Genomic DNA, 21,051 nt, shown 5'->3' with positions numbered 1-21,051 from the left:
ACTTTTCGTACAGGCGCAGAATGCTTCACCCTCAGCTATTTTGTACGTAAGATAAAGGACTTGTGTCACTTTCACCATTTAAGGGTTTGTTGTGTGGTCTTTTCTTCATTTTTTTTAAATCAAGACTCCGACAGTTCAAAAAGATTTTGTACGCCCGCTCACATCAACACTTTCACTTGCGCATCGAATAATTCTTTTGCTCTTAATTAAATTTATTCTTCAACAAGCATCAAATACCCCTTCTTTGTACAACAGTCAGCAATAAACTAAGAAGGCAAAAATAATCTAGTAACTGTCCATTTTGTAGTCTTATCAATATCCACTAGGCCATTCCTAGAGTGTGTTTTAACGGTGTTAGGGAATCTCGCGCCGCGTCATTCACAATAACTCACAAAGTGACATCTTCCTTATACAAAATGTGTCAAAATGTGAATTATTGTGAATGACGCGGCGCGAGATTCCTAGCAACCGTTTTAACGTTACACAATTTTGCATCGAACCAAACCACCAATATCACAAAACGTACAAGAAGTCTTCTACAAAATAAGAACGAAAAGGGAAGAGACTGAGAACCAAAATTCACGTCTTGCGACGTCGCTTTGATGGAACGAGCCAACGAAGATGAGAAGCTGTTTCGACCTCCGAATATGGTGGTGGTCAACCTTGTAGCGCTAAAAAACCCTCGGTTCTAGTTTATTGAACTTATGCTATCAAATTGAAAACAGATCAAACGAAGTAATAGATTTTGCATTAATAATTCATAATTCATAATCTGAATAACAAAAGAAGTACCATACTCTACAATAAAATGTATAATAAGCTTACCGACCGTTTGTGTACGGAATTAGTTACTGTGATGTGAATACTTTTGATTGTCAGCATAATCAGGAAATATTTCTACAAAAATTTATATGACAATAAGAACAAACGCATATAAGAGCCCAATAAAGTAGCCTCTTACAATATAGACTTGAACTTACAAGATTATTATATAATGCTAAAGGCACATTCACTTGAAACCCACAATTCTACCGCCGTATTATTTTCTCAAGAGAGTGACTGGAAAATATGTATACGTGGCTGTTCACCGCACATCCCACCCACGTTATATAATGCATTATGCATACAAGTAGGATAGATAATAATTCTGCATTATTTGCTTATTAAACACGGAAATATTTATTTAAGAAATTTTATAATAATATTAACTATGCAAATGCCGACATAATGGAATTTAAGAATGCAATTGTGTTATGGGAATTTGTTATTCCATAATTGATTTGTCTTGCAGTATTTTGTACAACGCAGGGAGTTGTTTCAAATTTAATTACTCAATGGGAAAGGTTTGCCCGTGTCAAACACACAAAGCTATAGACAATATCCATAAAATAAGTCGTTTGTGCACTATGTGCCACAACCTCATTCAACATTCCCTTATGGAAAGTCAGTGTTCTTGGTGGTGTACTTTAATTAAATTTCTTTCAACGAAAATTAATTATCATAGCACATCAATGGCACTACTGCGTACGTGTTAGCATATATAGTTTGATGGTGGTTAAGGATTTCTTTTCAGGAAGATTTTTAAATTGATAATAATGGAAAATAAACCAAAGAGAACCCACAGTTTAGAACATTTTAAAGCGATTCATCACACTGAAGCTTTTTTTTTGATTTTTTGATCCGTAATTCATCAACATAACGACTTTGGATTCCTTGGTACTTTCATTGTTAGACCTTTTTAATTGAATGTAAAATTCGTTCTGCATTTTTTGTTGTACTACATCCCATTACTCATTGAGTGGGTCTGCTGTACTTCTTTTATTTAAACAAAATTGTGAATAAATAAACACAAAATCTCAACGTAATTACGCTCCAAGGGTAGAAGCACTGTGTGCCACAATTACGAAATGGTGCTGTCGCAGGATAATTGAATATAATTATGTAAAGTCAGCACAAAAAAAATGAAATGAATAAAAAGTCGATAGCATTCGACCCAATTCCCTTTATACAATAATTTTAAATCATCATAACCGCAGAAAAAAAGAAACTTCTTCTCGTTGATAAAAAACGAACCAATTGAATGTGAATGGAGGTGTAAAAGTTGGATAATTTTCCTCGTCAGGAAAATATTGCAAAGTGGTGATAGAGTCGAGTTTAATAATTTGACACAACGAATATCGCAAATTGTAAACTGTGCTGCATATTTTCAGATTTAACCTCTTTTGCTGTCGTTGCAGACTCTATAATACCATAGTGCGAAGCTAGCGATGCATGCACAAAATTACCTATTTTCATTCATGCTTGCGGCATGATGATTTGTGTTTTGCTACTGTGTACTGTGTTGATACAGAGAAAATTGCATTTTATAAACTTATTTTCTAACAAGCCACGCCGACACAAAGAGGGTTCGGGTTCACTTTTTTCTAAATCAAAACGATTCGATTTTGCGACTTATGAGTACAAGTTCGTTAGAATATAGTAGATTACATTGGATGCTGCGGAGGTAGTTCATTACATGAGGGATCAATTTAGTGATACGAGCCGAACACGGTTTTCCTAATCGCAAGACTTTTTTGTTAACTCGATGTAGTCACTGAAATTGATCCGATATGATTGTTGCAATTCTGAATCCCAAACTAGACGAAAAGCTATTACTAGAAAACACATTGCATTCCAAAATCCGATTACGTGTAAGATTACGTTTCGCAAAGTGCTAGATTGCTCCTTCGCTCTCTTACTATACGTTTCATTAATTGGATATAAACTTGATAAAATCAATTAATTGTTGTCGTGAGGTTTTTCTTTCAAACACATCACGATGCATTTCATCTAAATAGCAAATAGCACACGATTTTAGCTGATAGTTTCAACGATGTCGATAATCAAGATAAAAACCAGAAAATGCAATGCCAACACACAATATAAAAGTCAATTAAGTCTCTCGTATTGGTTCAGCGTAGTAATGTAATTGTCATTAATTCAAAGCTTCATATAAATTTACGCCGTTCTCTGGCTCATTCAAATAATAAATTGAAGTCGTTTTCTGGCTTCTTTCTAATTATTATGGTATCGTGCTCTCAAATGGAAAATAATACTCGAATTCGTAGCAGCAAATGCAGCGTTTGGCAGTCACCATCAATGACAAGAACAAACAATAATAGTAAATGTTGGATCATAATATTGTCATCAGGAACGTACACTGCATGCAAGATTTTTATGTTTCTCTAATGCATTATACATACATGACGACGACGACACTGAGGTCATTTTGTCACAAATTCAACTCCATTTCCAACATTTCAACTCTGCATATTGCGAGATCTGGCTATACCTACACAAACAATGGAAACACTGAAAGTTATGGTCGGGAGGATTTTCAAATCTAAAAATAGGAAAAATCGATTGCACGATTGTTTTAAAAGGTTTGATGAACTATTATATGTGAGGCTATTCCATTGTGTGTTTTACTCTCTATCAAGCAAAAGGATATAATTTTAAAGTTTTATTGAAATTTTGTTCAGTTGACAATATCGGTCTGAATGCTCATTGAGAAATAAGTAATGAGGGCTAATCATCTGTTATCGATCGACAGCAACATCAAAAACAAGCAATCATATCCGGTTAATATACCTATTATATTGTAAAATGTATCTTAAAACTAACGAAGTAGTAGACTTTGCATCAACCATTAGTGGATACGTTAAACGACAGATTAAACAATTACACGCTTACAAGTGTTCTTTATTTTATTTCCAGCACTGATTTAAAGCAAAATCTTCTAATTGAATTGTTTCAACATACGATTTGATATAATAAGAAAAGACTAGGTATAAAACGATGAAAAGTAGAGTTTTCGTGTGAATTTCGTTGATCCGAGGCGAAGCCGAGGTCAATAAACTATAAAAACACGAAAACTAGACTTTTCATTTTTTTTATCCCGAGCTATGAAATGGATTTTACATTCTAAGGGTGTCGAAAGAAGGGCTTGAAACATGAAAAGTACGGTTTTAGACGCACGCGGCGAAAGTCGTAGTTTTCGCACCATTATATGCTGCCTGCCATTTCAATAAATCTTCAAATACCTCAACCTTTTACTTTTATTAACTGGTCTATTACTTCACAGTGCGTTGCTTCCATCGATCAAAGTATTTTTAATCTGTTGATTCAATTTTTTTAACATGCATTTTTTTATATAAATGACCATATTACCCAGAGCTTGTCATTATTATTCGTCGTTATCAAGCTACGAGAGTCAGTTGAATCCTTTGTTTAATTGCATCACAATGAACATTGTAACTTGAGTAAGTAAAGTCAGCCTGATTCGATACGTTGAACGAGTAACTTTTATGTTTTGATTATCATTGTTTGGACTTATTAAACAAATTGTGCAGAAATGGTTGACTTTTATATGAATTTAAGACCTAGTTATTTCCCACATTTGTATTCAACTATTTGGAGTAGTGATGTTTGGACAAATGGCACAGTCGTTTGGGGCTCATACCACAGAAAATTTTGAGTAATTTTTTTTGTGGAAATAAAATGTTTGGGTCTAAGGTTTGGCTCAGTCGTTTGGGGGGGGATATCAAAAAAAAAACTCCATCGAGTTGGAATTTCCTATTTCGTCCCGAAGTGAGCACATAATTTTTCATCCGAGCGTCCATCCAAGAAAGCAAAACTCTTGTTCGTCCCTTGAGAAAAACCAGAGGAGAAAAATAAAAATTTTCTTACCTGAACTGTCATTAGATAGCTTCAACAAAACGCCACCTTTTCATCGCATTTGAGTCAAGATAAAATATGGTGATTCACGGCGCATGCTCTATGAAAGTTGAGGTCGATCTGGATTGATACCAAAATTTGTTTTTTTTTAAACTTTTATGAGCTACCTGTATTTCTATGCAAATTCCTTTCAAAGTTAATTTTCATACTTTTTCTTAATATATCTAATATCATCAAGAACTATGTACCGATAATTGCGAAATGTGACCGGATCACCCGTTCTCATCGCATCATTATCCAAGTACATTGTCGATATCACTTCCGGTGGACTTTCGATTTTTGCCAGAGCACTCAATTCCAGAAAATAGTCGCGATGCTCCAAAGCGAAAAATTGCGACGAACGATTGTTCTGATGGCGTTCCATATGAATTCTCATATGACTTTCTATGTCATTCAACATTTCGTCTTTCGATGGTAGTGTCAGCTCTCCGGATAAATATTTTAAAGCGAATTGAGCCTGAAAATTGATCATTATTGTTAACGAAACACAGATGAGAAGAAGAGAAAATTAAAATTTACTTGCAACTCATAAGTGGGAAAGGTCGGATGAAGTCCACTTAAGACGCCAATGAATAGTAACGTTGGATGTTCTAGTAATTTATAACATTAGTTCAACATTGACAAATTAATTTACATGCAAATATTCGAACCGATGTTAAAGATGTTTTTGTACAGTGGTTGCACAAAATTATTGTCCACTGTGATTCCACTTTCGTTGCCCAAGAATGGATAATCAAAATTGAACCCAGTTGCGTAAAAAATTACAGTGAAATCTTCCGCGGTATCATCAGCGAATTCAGCTCCGGTTTTAGTGAACCGTTTCACATCTGGCTTATAGGTCACATTTTTATACGGGAATTTCAATTTATCCGAACGACGACTCCATGTCACATGGTTTGCTGTTTGGGATAATAGAGCCACTAGATCAATCCCACTGGAACCGCTTCCTATCACAAGAACCTTTTCACCTGTGACAAATTATTGAAATTGTTCTTTGATTTCGACAAAAGGAAAATCGCCTCAATCTCCTTACCAACAAAATTCTCTGCATTTCTAAAATCGTGGCTGTGTATTTTCCTACCACCGAAATCGTCGGCACCCTCGATCATCGGTATTTTCGGCAAAAAGTTGTGTCCATTGCAAACGATGACCGCATCAAATATACTCGATTCGAATTTATTGTTCGGCAGATCTTTGACCACCACTTTCCATTTGTTGTCTTCGATTGGTGTTACGGTGGTTACCACATGATTGAATCGAGTAGATTTCTTAACATCAAATCGAAGCGCATATGAGTTGAGATAATTCCATATGTCGTTGCGGTATGGAAACGACACTATATTTTTGCCATACACATGATCGGAAAATTGCATCATTTGAGTTGGTACATTCGTCCTATGTATTGGGTTGGTTTTTTTCCGTTAGAGAATTGTTTTGCATTTTTTTAAAATTTCGATATAACGTTACCGTAATCCCTTATACATCGATGTGTGAATAGGTAATCCATATTTGTTTTTGCCGATTTCATCGGTGTACCACCACACACCACCAATAACGTCGTTTTGCTCAAAAACGGTCACATTAAAACCTTGTTCAATTGCATATTTAGCCGTGACTAAACCAGACGGGCCAGTTCCAATGATTGCAATTGAAGTTTGAACGAAACCGGAGCAATAATTCAATATTAAACTCACGACGATTAAGACTACACAACACTTAAACATCTTTGCAAGTTTCTACTGTTTGTTCGTAATATTTACCATCAACTGAAACTGAGAGTCACTTTACGAATAAACCTGGCCAAAAAAAGAAATAATTCAAAAACGAATATGTGCGTGGGTTATAAAAGTGTAGTTAATGAAATTCAAATGTAAAACCAAAAATCTGTAATCTTGCAATTCAGACTCGTTCGTCGATATGTTTATGCATAAATTTTACTTCACCTGAGATATCACTGCACTTAATATCAAATCACATCACATCTCACACTTTAATGTTAAGTCGGTGAAAACGTCGGACCGATTAATACCAGGTGTCTCTACGACGAATTTGTGATTAATTTTTCAGATTTTTTTTTATTTAAGTCTCGAAGATGCAATGTCTAACGAAAGTTAGTTGGTAACTGGTTGGATAATATATTTGTTGAACGTAAACGTATGTTTGTTTGAAGCTAAAGACATAACATACAATAAATGAAGGTCGCGTAATGATCGATACTCGCAAATTGAATGATCCGAATTGATAGAAGGAAATATTTATTGCAAGATAAAAATGATCGTCGTGCGAGTCGTATCAACAGATTAAATGATTTTGTATCGCTATAGGCAAGTTGTTTAACACCATCGATTTCTTTTGCAACTTTTGCATTTTATTCGGTAAGACATCAACAGAAAGAGATAAAATAAAACAAAATAACGAATCAATTGGGTATTGAAATCAACTAGTGACGTAGGTTGTTTATACGAGTTTATAATTCGAGTTAAGGTTTTTCCTCATCAACTCGGTGACGTTAGCACGCTAAAAAATCATGTATTTTAAAAGTATATTTTGATTTAAAATAATCATGTGACCCGTTGTGTCATTAGGAATTCACATACGATCTACCAAATGGTTTAGATACATTTTGTGAATTTTTTTGTTCTTCGGTACTTTGGTCGGTATGATTCATTTATTCATGTTTCTCAGACATGTAGGTAGTTGCATAGGTAAGGTGAAGTTGTTATTACCAAAATTCATTTGTAAATACACGCATTGAACGCCACATTGAGTTTTAAAAAATCGATCTATCATGCACATGAAATGCTGCTTATTGAATTTAGAATATATGATCACATCATGTCAATTTAGTTCAATTCGTACTTCTATCTATTCATCTGTTATAGACAAAATCGAAAAAAATAAGTGGCAAGCTCCAGCTTCACAATAACTTATATTATATCAAAATTTGTTTTTAAACAAATGGGGTAATAGACTCTGTTTTGCATCAGTAGCTTCATTACACCATTTTTAGATGAAACTTGAGGATATTTCGCTCAAGTTTATCATTTTTGTAGCGCTTTATCGCTGCAGCTCAATTAAAGTGATAAAATTTTATCCTACTTCCCAGAACTCATCGAGACCTCCACGACCAGCTATTGTATGTTAAAATCGGTAAAAATTTCGATATGTTTTCAAAGAAATAAAAATCGGCCAACTCTCCTCCACAACTTCCAACACCTAGGTTGCATGGTGGTCTCGCAAATTTCCTCCATTTTCCAGACAATTCGTTGGTTTTAATCGAGTACTAGGAAATAGTATGAAATTTGGTGGAAATATTGAAATAGTGGTCTAAACAGTGGCTTTTTTAGTCGATTCTCGCAGCACCCTCTCGATGTAGCTAAGTGCATGCGCTAAGAGTGACATCAGCAAATACAACCGAGTCTCTGAATGGTATCAGTCTCTTACAAGACCACGGTGTGAAACTAAATTATTACACTGATCCACATCATGCTAAGGCTAGGATGACCCGAATGTGTCACCATACATGTATTGCAAACTATACGAAACGATTAAGTTATTAGACCAGCAATTTGCGAAAGTCTAAAAAATAGTTGAGTGTTAAGAGTAAAATTAATTTCTCATTTTGTCGTTTAATCTCAAATTTATTGCTCCATAAAACAGACTGACACAAAACATTAATCAAAGGAATAGTATAAGTAACGAACTCATAGTATTAATGTGCACTTTGCATAAGTAGATCAAATTCGTATGCGCAATAAAATATGCAAAAGAATAAATAGAAGGAAAACTGTTTTCCTTCGGAAATAAAATAAATTATTCTGGCTTGCATTACATATATAAAAATATATGTACGAAGTGGCTGTACACTTAACTCGGAGAGCTTACGTTATCATAAATTTGTAGACGTTGTCTATGTTTATAAACGCAGTATATTTTCGCACTTTCTTTGACTGGGAATAATGTGAAGCGAATAGCATTATTGTTGCTGAATATATTGTTCTGCGAAGTGTAGAGAACAAATATTTAAATAGACTAAAGAAATTCGGATTTTTTTTAGCCCCGTACGAAGTACAAGGGGCTAATAGGATTACGATGCCGTGTGTAATTGATGGAATTCGAAGCAGACGGTAAGGGCAAAGTGTTTGCCTATGTTCATAGATAACGAATCCGCAATAAAAATTTTGTCTGTCCGTCCGTCCGTCTGTCTGTCACGTCGATATCTTGAGTAAATCAAATCCGATTTCAAAAAAAAATTTTCCCTGAAATATAGTCGAAATAGTGAGGCTAAGTTCGAAGATGGGCAATTTTGGGTCGACCCCCCCCATAACTGATTTAACGTTTTCCGAAGATATCTGCGACCATTCAAAGGCTAAACATGTAAGTGATACGTCGAATAAAAGGTATTTACAATACCGAACGACAAAAAAAAAGTTTATGGAAATCAGATGATCGACTCGTTAGTTAGACCCCTTGGAGTGAACTAGGTACAGGGTGGCAAGCCGTTTTTGCTTGTAGGTTGGCCAAATTTGAACGGATTTCAATGGATTTTGCTTTATTAGATAGGTATTGACCGTACCAATCAGGGAAAAAGTTCATGGAATTCGGTTTACAGAAGCGTGAGCTAGGTCTCTTGGAGTGAGCTTATATGTGGCTACTCGGCCGTACAGTGAACGTGGTGTTTTTTGTTAATATATCGCGTAAACTTTGACCGAATTTCATGATTTTTTTTTGTTTGAAAGGTATTATTGAATGTAAAGCAGCTGTACTAATTTCCACCTTCTAACAAAATGGCCGTCGGCCGCCATTTTGGATTTTTGTAAAAACAATAGAAATCGGTGAAAATGATACTTACAAAGTTACTGATCAGTGGGAAGTGATTGGTTATGTGTGTGAGGTGTTTCAAGCATCCCAAATATGGATATCTATTTATAAATATATACAGCTATATTGAGCTATATAACGGTGTATATAGTTCTTTTGAGCTATATACTAGCATATTTATTAGTAAAATGTTTATTTATAGGTAAATATAGGTTAATATAAATTGTTGCAAAAATTTTTAAGTTTGGGTTACAGTTGAAAGGAACGTCGTACGGGGCTTCGTAATTGCGCTATGCGCAATTTTTAAGACGTGCACATTTCATAAGAATTTTAAGTCAGTAGGTTTAGGGTAAGAGTAGGGCGACCGACGAACTAGGGTCGCGTACGCAATAGATGTACGGGTTCGTACGGGGCTCAGTCGCAGCGAACGCTCCGACTGTTCTGACGGCTCGTTTACACTTTGTTCTTCGGTGCACTGGGATTTGAAGATAATGTTTGGTAGAACAACAACAAAAATTTGGATTTGATGTTCTAAACACTTTTAATAGAAAACAAATTGAAATTATGCAAAACATTTTCTTACTTTGCATTACAAAAGTGAACCTTTCTCCATACCCTTGACCGGAACCGCAAATGAAATTTTCACTTCCCAAAACAAATCCTTCCGAAACCGGTTGTGTACATTCTACGATTTTTCGAAGAAAACTCCGCACGAAGTCAATGAAGCGAAAAATTTTCTCCTTTATAATAGTCTTAGGTCAAGATTTCATTAACTGAGTTTATTAGCCGCAAGTTTCGGTTCAATAGAGTTACCACATTTACGGTAGAATAGCAAACAAATCTTTTGAATTACTATATTATCAACGACCATATTGCTGTACAAGGTAGGATGTCTGTATATTTATAACGTGGCTACATTTCAATGTAATCAAAGCATTAAAGATTGAAGCGAATACGGGTAATTTGTTTTCGGGATTTTGTGTGTGCTTGTGTGCCTCAAGATTATAACCAGAAAAATCTATGAATTGCTCTGGAAGAGAAAATAACATTTTCATTTTCACACATGAAAGGCGTTTTATGTTGAACAAACTGAATCATTTATTCATGTTCCACTACTACGTTTTGTATAAATACACAAGACGATTATGAAAAGGAATTAGTTTTCCAGAAGTTTGGCATGGTTTCCGTTGTATTGTTGCAAAGTAAATCAACTAAATATAATTAGAAGTGTACACCGTAGCCAACATAAAAATCAAGTCTCAATTAATTGAATTTCATTTATAATTCTAAAATGAACGGCAATTAAGATTTGAATTTAATTACAAGGATCTTGGTCACCGCAAATTTAATTTACCCAACGTAAATTCAATTTAAATATTTACTCCGAAGTACCATATAAAACACAATATATTAACTTAACGGTGTGATATAATCACAAGACCATTGCTATATATACGGTATCGTTCTCGTGTCACAGACGATTGAAAGCTTTACGGATTACTCAGTTGGGGAAAAAGAACACCGAAGTATCTCTCATTAGCATCCCCTATTTTAGAAGAAAGTCGACATTCTCTCCGAACCAGATGTTATGCTCATCTCGCTTTTACTCTACCGTTTACTACAATTTCATCCAACTGATAACAGAAAATCGGATAAACATGTACACAGATTAACTTTTACATTCAGTTTTTACTTGGCGATTCGATACGGACGAGATGGGAAAAAATATTCCGGATTTCTCCTTTTTTTTTGAATTTTGTACCATTTGAATTATTTATTAAATAATCGTGGTACCTGTATACGGAGATAAATGCCCGACAAAAAACGTTCACTCGTACATCGTTAAAAAACCATAAATCTCAATTTTATGTTAGTAAAAAGTACTTTGTAATTACGCTTTTCAAGCGAAACGCTTATTAATTACAACTGGACATGACATAAAATTTTCGAAACGTTTCACGTGCCGTGCAAAAACATAATGAAGCCACGTCAAACAGCATTTAAAGATTTAACGCTTTAGATATTATGTTGTCGGTGCTCTAAATTGGTTGCAATAATTAATTCAACGGGAAATTTTCGGATATTTTTAGTCACCGAAGTATATTTGAACTGTTCAGGAATGATGAGCAACAAATTTTAGTGAGATTTCTCAAAGTCTACCGAAAAATGTGAGAAGCCCATATCCTTTTACCACAGTAAAAGTCAATGGATATGTTACTTCTGTTGTTGTTTTTAATAGTTTTACTAATGTTTGGTATTAACAAGATCTTTTACTTCATTTGTTTTAGCACTCATTTTGCTGAATAATAAGACAGCCAGCCCAGAAATCATCGTTAATGTTGGACGTCTCGCAGGACCGGACTGACCATACTTAGAATTCGGGCGATTCCCGATTAGCCTTTTGGATTTTTGTACGAAATTTTTTAACTTAAGGGCCTTTTCAGATTAAGTTGCATATAGCCCCCGAAGGGCTTTTCCAAGCCAGGCCGGCGCTGGGTCTGTCGATAACAGATTTATAACACCTTTTATCAGTGGTAAGTTTCTTTGGAATGCTAATTTCTATTAATATTTTTGTGATGATTCAGTTAAAGTCACTTAAGTAAAAGATTTTGTATTATGTTCCAGGTACACTGTTAAAATAAAATATCTGACTTAGCTGCTCGCCGTCTGTAATCAAGCCAAGTATATTTCGCCCTGTTTATTTTCGTATTGTTCTTATTGTTGGTGTCGCATTTTTCGATATCTTTTTCTGGCTATCAACTGAAACCGTTCATCTATCGGTGTCATTTCTTTACATTGTCTTTGTTTCCATTGATATTTATGGTGTCAACTCACGATGGTACTATAAAAAAATGTGTTCACTTTTTCTATAACAATAAAGCTGAGACTTAAACATCAAAACGCTTTCCGCTTCATTTTTTTCCTTTCCATTTATGATTCATCTGTATTGGTTGTATAGGTGATGGTTGGTATGTCTTCTGTAACATTCGTAAAATGTCCATTTGTGCGTATAAATTGACTTCCAAAGATATTACTCTATCGGGAATTGGCAAAATATCTTTTTCCTTGGAAAACCGTTCCGATTCACTGTTTGGGTTTATACATTCATTCATATATCATGGTATCACAGTATCACAGTAAACGAAAAAGAAAAAATATTTGTTTTTATTATCAACGTGAAAGGATACCTAACACTTCTTCTAAGTTCAATAGAAATATGCTTTGGGTATAACAGATTTATAGGCAACCTTTTGGCTTTCAATGTTCAATAAATATTAGATGGAATTTTCTTTCGTCTTATATTTCTGTACAGTAGCAGCGAAATTAGATGGACCGTAGAGCTTTAAGTTTCACAGGTAAATGCTATTATATTTGCTTATATCAATTTCGAAAGGTTCATTGAATCGGGTGTAAAATATATATTTTAAGTGTAAGGGAAAACGTTTCATTTAATAACACTTACGCATCATTTGATAAAACCGTAAAGGGTCATAAAAAATGTACGAACGAAGGTGCTTGGAATTTAAACAATTTTTGCTTTTAGATATACATCTCGATAAGTTCGAAATGTTTTAACCTTTAAATAAAACAATCTGCAAAATTGATTTTTATTGGTTATTCAATGCCAATGCAACAAATTGAGTGCTAAACTCCGTTCGTTTGGCCGATGCTATTTGCAGAGCCTGTTCCGTTTGGGGGTGTTCCAACAAAGACTGTCGTTTATGTCGTCTTCTCAATTTTAGCTTTAAAATTTTCTAGAAAACTTGCTGAGTATGACCCAGTTGAGTCCAAAAGCCCGATTTGACATTTTAAAAAAAGTGCCAACAATCAAAACACATGTTAAACGATTTAAAGCAAAATTTACCGAAGTCAATATTAGAATTGTATCGTAATGACATGTTACAAGAGTATTGAATGAAGAAGTTACGTAGGATGTAATAAGTAATATTAGATAATGTACCTATGTCCAAAAAGTGTATTTTGACGATTTGGAAGGTATAAACAGTTTTGCACTGGAAGGATAAATTATCGAGATTGTCGTTTTAGGCAGATAAAAATAAGTACTCACAGGCTAATAAGATCTAAGAGTAAATTTCACAGAAACATTATCAACAATACCCTAGCGAATCCACCTACGTTTCCACTTTTAGTAGAATGCACAAAGCAATTATTTTTACCGATAAAACCAAGTTTTTCCTTTATTTCTTTCGGATATTTGACTTGTAAACGAATCGCAATCAAAAAGCAATTCATTGATATTTTCTTCAGGACACTCAATACACACAACAGCAATCAAGCGAAAAAGTTTTATATTAGAAAAAGTACTACATATTCATTCTGAACATATGTTTTTCATTCGTTTTCGATTGTTTGATGGAACATGAATCGATTGTCATTTCCATTCTCCGCCGCATGTTTCTTAGAATGTGAGAATAATGACATAGAAGCCAAAATAAGGCGCAGTTGAGGCTGGAGTTTTTAAAGCATTTAGTCAATTATCTAAACAATTAACTTTAACTTGGATTAAGACCAACGAAGTGAAGGATTTCGAATCATCCCATGTGATGAACAAATGAAGTAAGAGATTTAGTGTAGTGCTACGTTTTCGTTCGCTACGTCAAGAGGGATTCTTCTGAAAAACAGCAAACCAAAATCGGACGTATTTTCTATTGGAATTTTAAAAAACAGACTTTTTGATTGTGCGTAATTAGTAATAACAAATGGTTTCTACACAAATGCTAAAAATAGAAGACTGTGAAATATTCCTATCGCAAAGCCTGTCACATACGGCTACTCATCTGATATCGAAAACGACGACAAAAATAATTACAAGATCTGGGTAATATAGGCTTTTATACAGTAAAATGCATGTTAAAACAATTGAAGTACAAGATTTGAAATCAACAATGGAAGTAATAGACCCGATAATGATACTGGTCATATGCTTGTCGTCTGTAACAGGTTAAAAGCTACATACTAAAATACAAATTACACATCCTCCTATCCTGACGGAGAGCAAACATGCATTTAAAAAAACTTTAAAGCGTATGAAGTATTGTCTTTCGTTCGAATCCTTCTTTCTGAAGAATGTATCTACTTTGTGAATGGGATCTAATATTATGCAAATGTTGAACTTACATCCAGTAACTTGCTTGAAGTGCTCAGATTGAGTAACTCCACTACATAAAGTAATTACAAAATAAATTAAGTTAAACGTGAGTCCCTACAACATGTGTCTATGCTCATAAATAATATGAGAGAAATAACAAGTTATGAATCCTGCAATCTCAATAACATCGTTACTTTCCCATTAACAAGTTCTTCCCTCTCCATCTATTTTTGTAATTTAATATTTTCTTTGGCAATATTTGTTCTCCAGGAAGATACAGCAGTAACTTTGGTATCTCTTTCTCTATTCTCATCAATATCGTCAACCAACGTCCAGACACGACTATTATTATACCTATATGTCTTATAAACACATTCACGGCATTCTACACAATGTAACCGTACAGGACACACCACATTTGTGTATAAAAACTGTGTAACATAGTAATGTATTATTAGAATTAGCTTTTAGCATTCCATTCAATGAATTTTGGATGAGAATCGATCGAAGAAAATTACCAAATTTATGTTTTTGTTTTTCGATAAGAAACTCTACTTAAAGAAATATTCAATAGAAAATAAGTTTTTTTTTGTGTAGACGAAGAAGAAGATAATTACAGAGATTTCCCTTCGTTTCAGTTTTTCTTGGCAGAAGCGAATATCGATTTCTATAATTAAAAAATTCGACGAAATTAATTTTAGGTCTCAGATCCTAGGTAAAGTAGTGATAGAAAAGAATAATTTAAATAAATGCATGAGATTTGGGTAATTGCCATTTTAATAATTCACTCAAATTTAATATAATTAGCAAAGTTTACACCATATTCCCTAACCATATTCATGAATTTTATGGAGGAGAAGACGAACTGCAGTTCAAAAGGTTTCAGCCGAAAATTGAGTTGGTTAATTTATGTTCTCAGACTCAGACTTATGTTCTACATCAAGTTAATTGTCATCTGTTATCGCTGTAGTTACTGTAGAAGTAAGCAACAAATTCCGTCTAATCTCGTCTTTAATGGAAAAATGGATATTAAAACTAATGAAGTACTTCATTATTTAAGTAAAATAATTTTTCTGCCTAGAACAATAATTTCACACTTATCCCTCTAAAGCATTTTTGTTTATCTCGGTATATAATGTTCTCGGCAGATAAAAAAGTGTATGCACCTCTTGCCAAAATTGTTATCTAGACGTGTGGGCATTGCTGGTCGAACCGAAGGCAAAGAGTCACATAATCTTATATTGTATCATTGAAAAGTTGAAAAGAATACCTAGATTTTATAATCGCAATGAAGATTATCGTCTGTGAAAGGTATGCCCTCAAATACCTTAATTCGGTCAGCTGGATACGAGATACCAAATTACATAGCTTATCTTCAATATTTTATTACGGCTAAGCACACGTTTCGGTTTTATAATAAATAAATCCGCAAGTGGTTCGATAAATTCAACATAAGTACAAGGTGTTCTCTTAATGTTAATTAAAATTTGCAGCCGAACGGTACAAAACACGAATCTTGGATATCACGTTGGTGGAAGCTGGATTAACTTGAAAGTGGTTAACCTGAGGGTTAAATCTAAACAGAAACGACTTTATTTATACGTTTCCTTACGTACTAAATTTATAATGCATTGAACTGGTTTGGTGTGTCTCTTTGCGAGTATTAATGGCAATCACCTGTTATCCCTTATAGCCTTTAAAATATATATATCGATGACGGAAACAAATCATTTTTCTTCCAATTTGAACTACGTGAATTTGACATTGTGAACTAGGTATTGAAATGAGTACGAAGACTCGAGCGCAGTGAGCGAAATTTGTTGCGTGTCATATAGAAACCCCAACAAATTTGAGATTTCTTAAAAGAAGATCGGTGCACGCTTTCAGTGAATTTTGGGCGAAAAGTAGATCTGCATGAAAGTAGATCCCAATCTCCTAAGATGCCCAGGCCTAGATCGCAAATAGTATTTTTCGTAACTCGTAATGAAAGCAGAATTTTTCAGGACCGAAAATATATATATGAAATTCCATTGTTGGCGTACATATGTCGATGTATAAGCAGTACTTCGTGTGTTTATTGCCCTCGGCTTCGCCTCGGACGATCAAAATTCACAAGAAAACTCATCTTTTTTTATCCTTAGTTATGTAAAATACTATTTATGGTTTATGTTTAAAAGACATATGACATAAAGTAATAAAGAGACTAAGCGAAGATATCTGTATATTTTTATAGCTAGTTAGAAGTTGGAATCTTTGAACATACCTTTCCTTTTTTTTTGTCATACTTCCGACAAACATGATAATCAGGGAATGTAAATGGTGGACAATCCTTCGTATTCGCAATGGAATAATCTAGAGTCACAAGCACAAACAAAATTACAAAACATTTATAGGTTTTTCTTTAAAATTGTATTATAATCACTGATTAAATTCGAATAAATTTTTCCCTTAAATACAGACTTCTGTCGGAACAGTAACCGCAAACAAAAGCGCAGAACAAACAAAACTCGCTCTAAAAATAAGTTATTTTTGCATTTAATCTTTTAAAGACACCATAAGGAATAATTAAAATTTTACAAATTATTTGCTATTGATCGTCGGGGCTGGGTCAACAATATACAAACTGGATCATTTTTTTTCGACTGGGGTAGAAAACATTAAAATTTTAAAGGCTTGTATGTTTCACAAAAGAAGTTATATCAGTGGAAAAATGACGCTCTTTAAGAGGTCTTTATCAAAAAATTTTAGTATCTGAATCGAATCAACAATTAAAATTGTAAAAAAAATATTGTGTTACAATCCGATAAGTTCGCAGGTTTCCTACTGATTTTTGTGCTAGAACATATCTTCGCTCCTCTAATCGTAATTTTATTCATTTCAAAATCGTTAAAAAAAATTGAAAACTTATATTCCGCTCATTAATAGCACAAATTAGAACTAAATTCGATTGCAAATATTCTAATTCAAAACTTGCTAGTTTATGTAATATATGAACATGAGATGTTGATTTGATTTGACTAGACTAGACTTGCTTTTTTTTCTCAAAGAAAAAGTCTTTTTCGTTTGTCTTTTGGTAATTTGAGTAGTTAACACTAGTACAACTGTAGCGTTGTACTAGTTGTACTAGTGTTAACTACTATTTGCATGTCGAGCAATTCCGGATTTAAGTTAACAAGTTAAACAATTTCAGATAGTTCCAGGGGTAAAAATAAGTCTATCGAATTAAAATTAAAAAATGAGCACCGGCGCTAATTCAGCTTAAAAAAAGCATCTCGCTAAACACTAGAGATGAGCGGGCCAACGTTTTTTCAATACCCGACCCGACCCGGCCCGATCCAATTTTTTGAACCCGAGCCCGACCCGACCCGAGACTTTTCTCTTCGCGGCCCGACCCAACCCGACCCGAAAAAATCATCGGCCCGACGTGGCCCGACTTTTTTTTACTATAAGAAATTTAATGAAAAATCATTTTCTACGCATAAAAGCTTTGCAATAATCTTATACGCGAAGTAAAATAATAAAATAAGTTAGTGTTTCATGCTTTATAGGCTTTTATTGGCTTACTTTAAATTTGTATTTCTAAGTCGGGCCGGCCCGAATTTTTGTTTTCAAAGCCCGACCCGACCCGGCCCGAATGAATTTTCAAAACCCGGACCCGAACCCGATCGGGCCGGGTCGGGTCGGGTCGGGTCGGGCCGATGTATTTCGGGCGGCCCGCTCATCTCTACTAAACACCCCACAAAGTTAACTTTTCTTTTTGCAAAATGAGGACACTCAACGGCCTCATTCAACCTCAAACAAGTTATTGTAAAATATTAATAACAATCTTAATTGAAAGACAAAGACACGCCTTGCTCTCAAAACCATTCTGGGTTAATCTACTGAACTTGGATAGGTGATCTGTTGGCTGTTCAATTTTCATATAAAAGCTGGTTATGATCAACTCAGCATCATCAGAACGATTGTGACGTTCAGCCTACTCACAACTAACTCCCTTTATTTCTTTAAAGAAGATCGAGAAAATGTCAACACTCAAACGAATTTCGTGCATCCTGATGCTAATATCAATGGTGGTGGTGACGACAAATGCCTTTGCTGAATATGGTTGCAAGGATGGATTTTGCTTTTCACATTGCAAAACATTTTGGGGTAACGAAGACGGTTGGTGCTTTTCCACAAAACAATTGGTAGGATCGAGATATCCTTGCAGCAGCGACAATGAGTGCCATACAGGGGGCCTAGCATTCAAGTATTGCTTCTCATCATGTAATACTACATAAAAAATCATTGCCTATTTTTATGTCCTTTTATTTAAAAAAAAGTTAATAAAAACCAAGGAAGGTGCGCAAATATTTGTTTCTTTACGAGTCCAGTCAGAGGACAAACGCGCATGGCCGTGCGTGAACAACGAAAAGACTTTTTTCTACAAGGCAGTAAATTTGACGTGATAAAATAGCTATTTTCTAACCGCTTATGAAACTTTGAGTTTCTTTGTTTTGAAATAGTCATTTACGTATCTGTTGTGCACGATTGATTTTATGCAACTTCACCAGTTACTGGTTACAGGTGAACGTGCCAAAAATCAACAAAATTTCATGCAAAGAGACAGAAGAAAAACCACAAAAATTTATCATCTCCGGTGGAAAGTGGAAAAGTTGTTTTTCTCCTGTGATTTTTGATTGGACAAAAGATAAAAGCGACTTTCCACTAGGTGAAAAAAGCAGCTTTTCACGTCATGACACACATGTCAACTCAGTTTGTGATGGAAATCCACTTTTCTTCTAAGAATTACCAGACACTGATTCGTTGTTTAAAACAACGTCATGAAAATGTTTTTTTTTAGAAAAAAATATTCCACGAATTTCCCAATGAAAATAAAATTTTACTTTCATTGGAAGTTCCATCAATAAGACTTTAACCAAATTGACGGCATTTCAAGCAATTTTTGGAAAAATATGTTGATTACAGAATTTCTGTAGTGACTACCTTTGCAGAAGATACCCTTTCAAAGTGATAACTGATATTCGAAGAATCTTGGTGAACTTTCGAGATTGATAGGCACAAACAAATTCTATACTATAGCAGCTTGGATAGCAGGAGATATGAGAAATTCCTATCTATTCAATTTTGTGTTATTTCAACAGTTTTTTTAGTGATGTTGGGTACAAAATCTATTAATTCAATGTTAACATTGAAGAACAACATAAAAAACAGTTGAAATAACACAAAGAGCAACAGATTTAGTAATTGAGACGTAGTGCGCTTGTCGTCTGTATAGAAGTCATTACGATAATCGTAAAACATAATTAAATTAATTCATTAAACAGATAAATTTTCGTACATATCCGCAATGTCGTATATAACTTCCAAATATATAATATGTTTAGGTTCAACGGAAATGCATAATTTTGCATGGAAAACTTTTTCCAAAATATATATTATTCATGAGTGCTATATGTGAGGGATTCTTTTGAATTTCGACTGACCGAAATCAGCGCTATTTTTTCCGGGACTTTTTTATATATGTCTAGTTAGGCCTTGGTGCCTAGGCCCCAAAACCAGTCTCAGACATTTTTGATCTTCCATACCTGGCTGGTTGTAAGTGGCCAAAAGTCGAAAAATGAGGTTTCGTAGTTCGGATTTCATTTCCGTAAGGTGGCGAGGACACGGGCGTGTATGGGTTCGTTGGAAAGCTGAGGTCAAGTACTCCTGGGGCAAATATTAACTTCATAAAATTTGATGATAATCGGCCGAAAATATGACTTCCGGAAAATTTATCAGAATCGATGGAACCTCCGTGAACTTTGATGAGAGCTGTGACCTCACTAATGCAATTATTTTATTAAATTATTACTTATTATGAATGTGGAGGACCTCAGCTTTACACCGATATCCATATTTAGTAGTTTGGTACGTGACTACGTAACAGATAAAAATGTGTGTTACACTCCGCCAAACTAGTAAATATGCGTATCGCTGTAAAGCTGAGGCCTTCCACATTCATAATAAGTAATAATTTAATCAAATAATTGCATTAGTGAGGTCACAGCTCTCATCAAAGTTCACGGAGGTTCCATCGATTCTGAGAAATTTTCCAGAAGTCATATTTTCGGCCGATTATCATCAAATTTTATGAAGTTAATATTTGCCCCAGGAGTACTTGACCTCAGCTTTCCAACGAACCCATACACGCCCGTGTCCTCGCCACCTTACTGAAATGAAATCCGAACTACGAAACCTCATTTTTCGACTTTTGGCCACTTACAACCAGCCAGGTATGGAAGATCAAAAATATCTGAGACTGGTTTTGGGGCCTAGGCACCAAGGCCTAACTAGGCATATAT

At 34.6% G+C, this 21,051-nt stretch overlaps 1 protein-coding gene and 1 long non-coding RNA gene across 3 annotated transcripts; one reads left to right on the top strand and one right to left on the bottom strand.

The window, feature by feature from the left end:
* Positions 1 to 4,883: 4,883 nt before the first annotated feature.
* LOC119080310 (senecionine N-oxygenase-like) lies at positions 4,884 to 7,118 on the bottom strand. 2 transcript variants are annotated; one of them, XM_037188584.1, is made up of 6 exons: positions 6,720 to 7,084; positions 6,244 to 6,572; positions 5,810 to 6,171; positions 5,427 to 5,744; positions 5,296 to 5,366; positions 4,884 to 5,233 (listed from the first exon to the last, which is right to left on the bottom strand). In XM_037188584.1, exons 2-6 carry the CDS (start codon positions 6,498 to 6,500, stop codon positions 4,913 to 4,915), a joined length of 1,329 nt encoding a protein of 442 aa, XP_037044479.1. In that variant the 5' UTR covers positions 6,501 to 6,572; positions 6,720 to 7,084; the 3' UTR covers positions 4,884 to 4,912. The 2 variants fall into 2 exon arrangements, with proteins under 2 accessions (XP_037044479.1, XP_037044478.1); XM_037188583.1 differs by having other exon boundaries at positions 6,244 to 7,118.
* A 1,241-nt stretch (positions 7,119 to 8,359) lies between these two features.
* LOC119080309 lies at positions 8,360 to 15,918 on the top strand. Its single transcript, XR_005088312.1, has 3 exons — positions 8,360 to 8,370; positions 10,086 to 10,090; positions 15,768 to 15,918. It is a non-coding gene; the product is annotated as an uncharacterized LOC119080309 (long non-coding RNA).
* The last annotated feature ends 5,133 nt before the right edge of the window (positions 15,919 to 21,051 follow it).

This window comes from Bradysia coprophila, unplaced genomic scaffold, assembly GCF_014529535.1.
Source record: "Bradysia coprophila strain Holo2 unplaced genomic scaffold, BU_Bcop_v1 contig_350, whole genome shotgun sequence".
NCBI classification, from domain to species: Eukaryota; Metazoa; Arthropoda; class Insecta; order Diptera; family Sciaridae; genus Bradysia; species Bradysia coprophila.
Note: the sequence above shows the minus strand (reverse complement) of the source record. Positions and strands in the feature narration are given on the sequence as shown.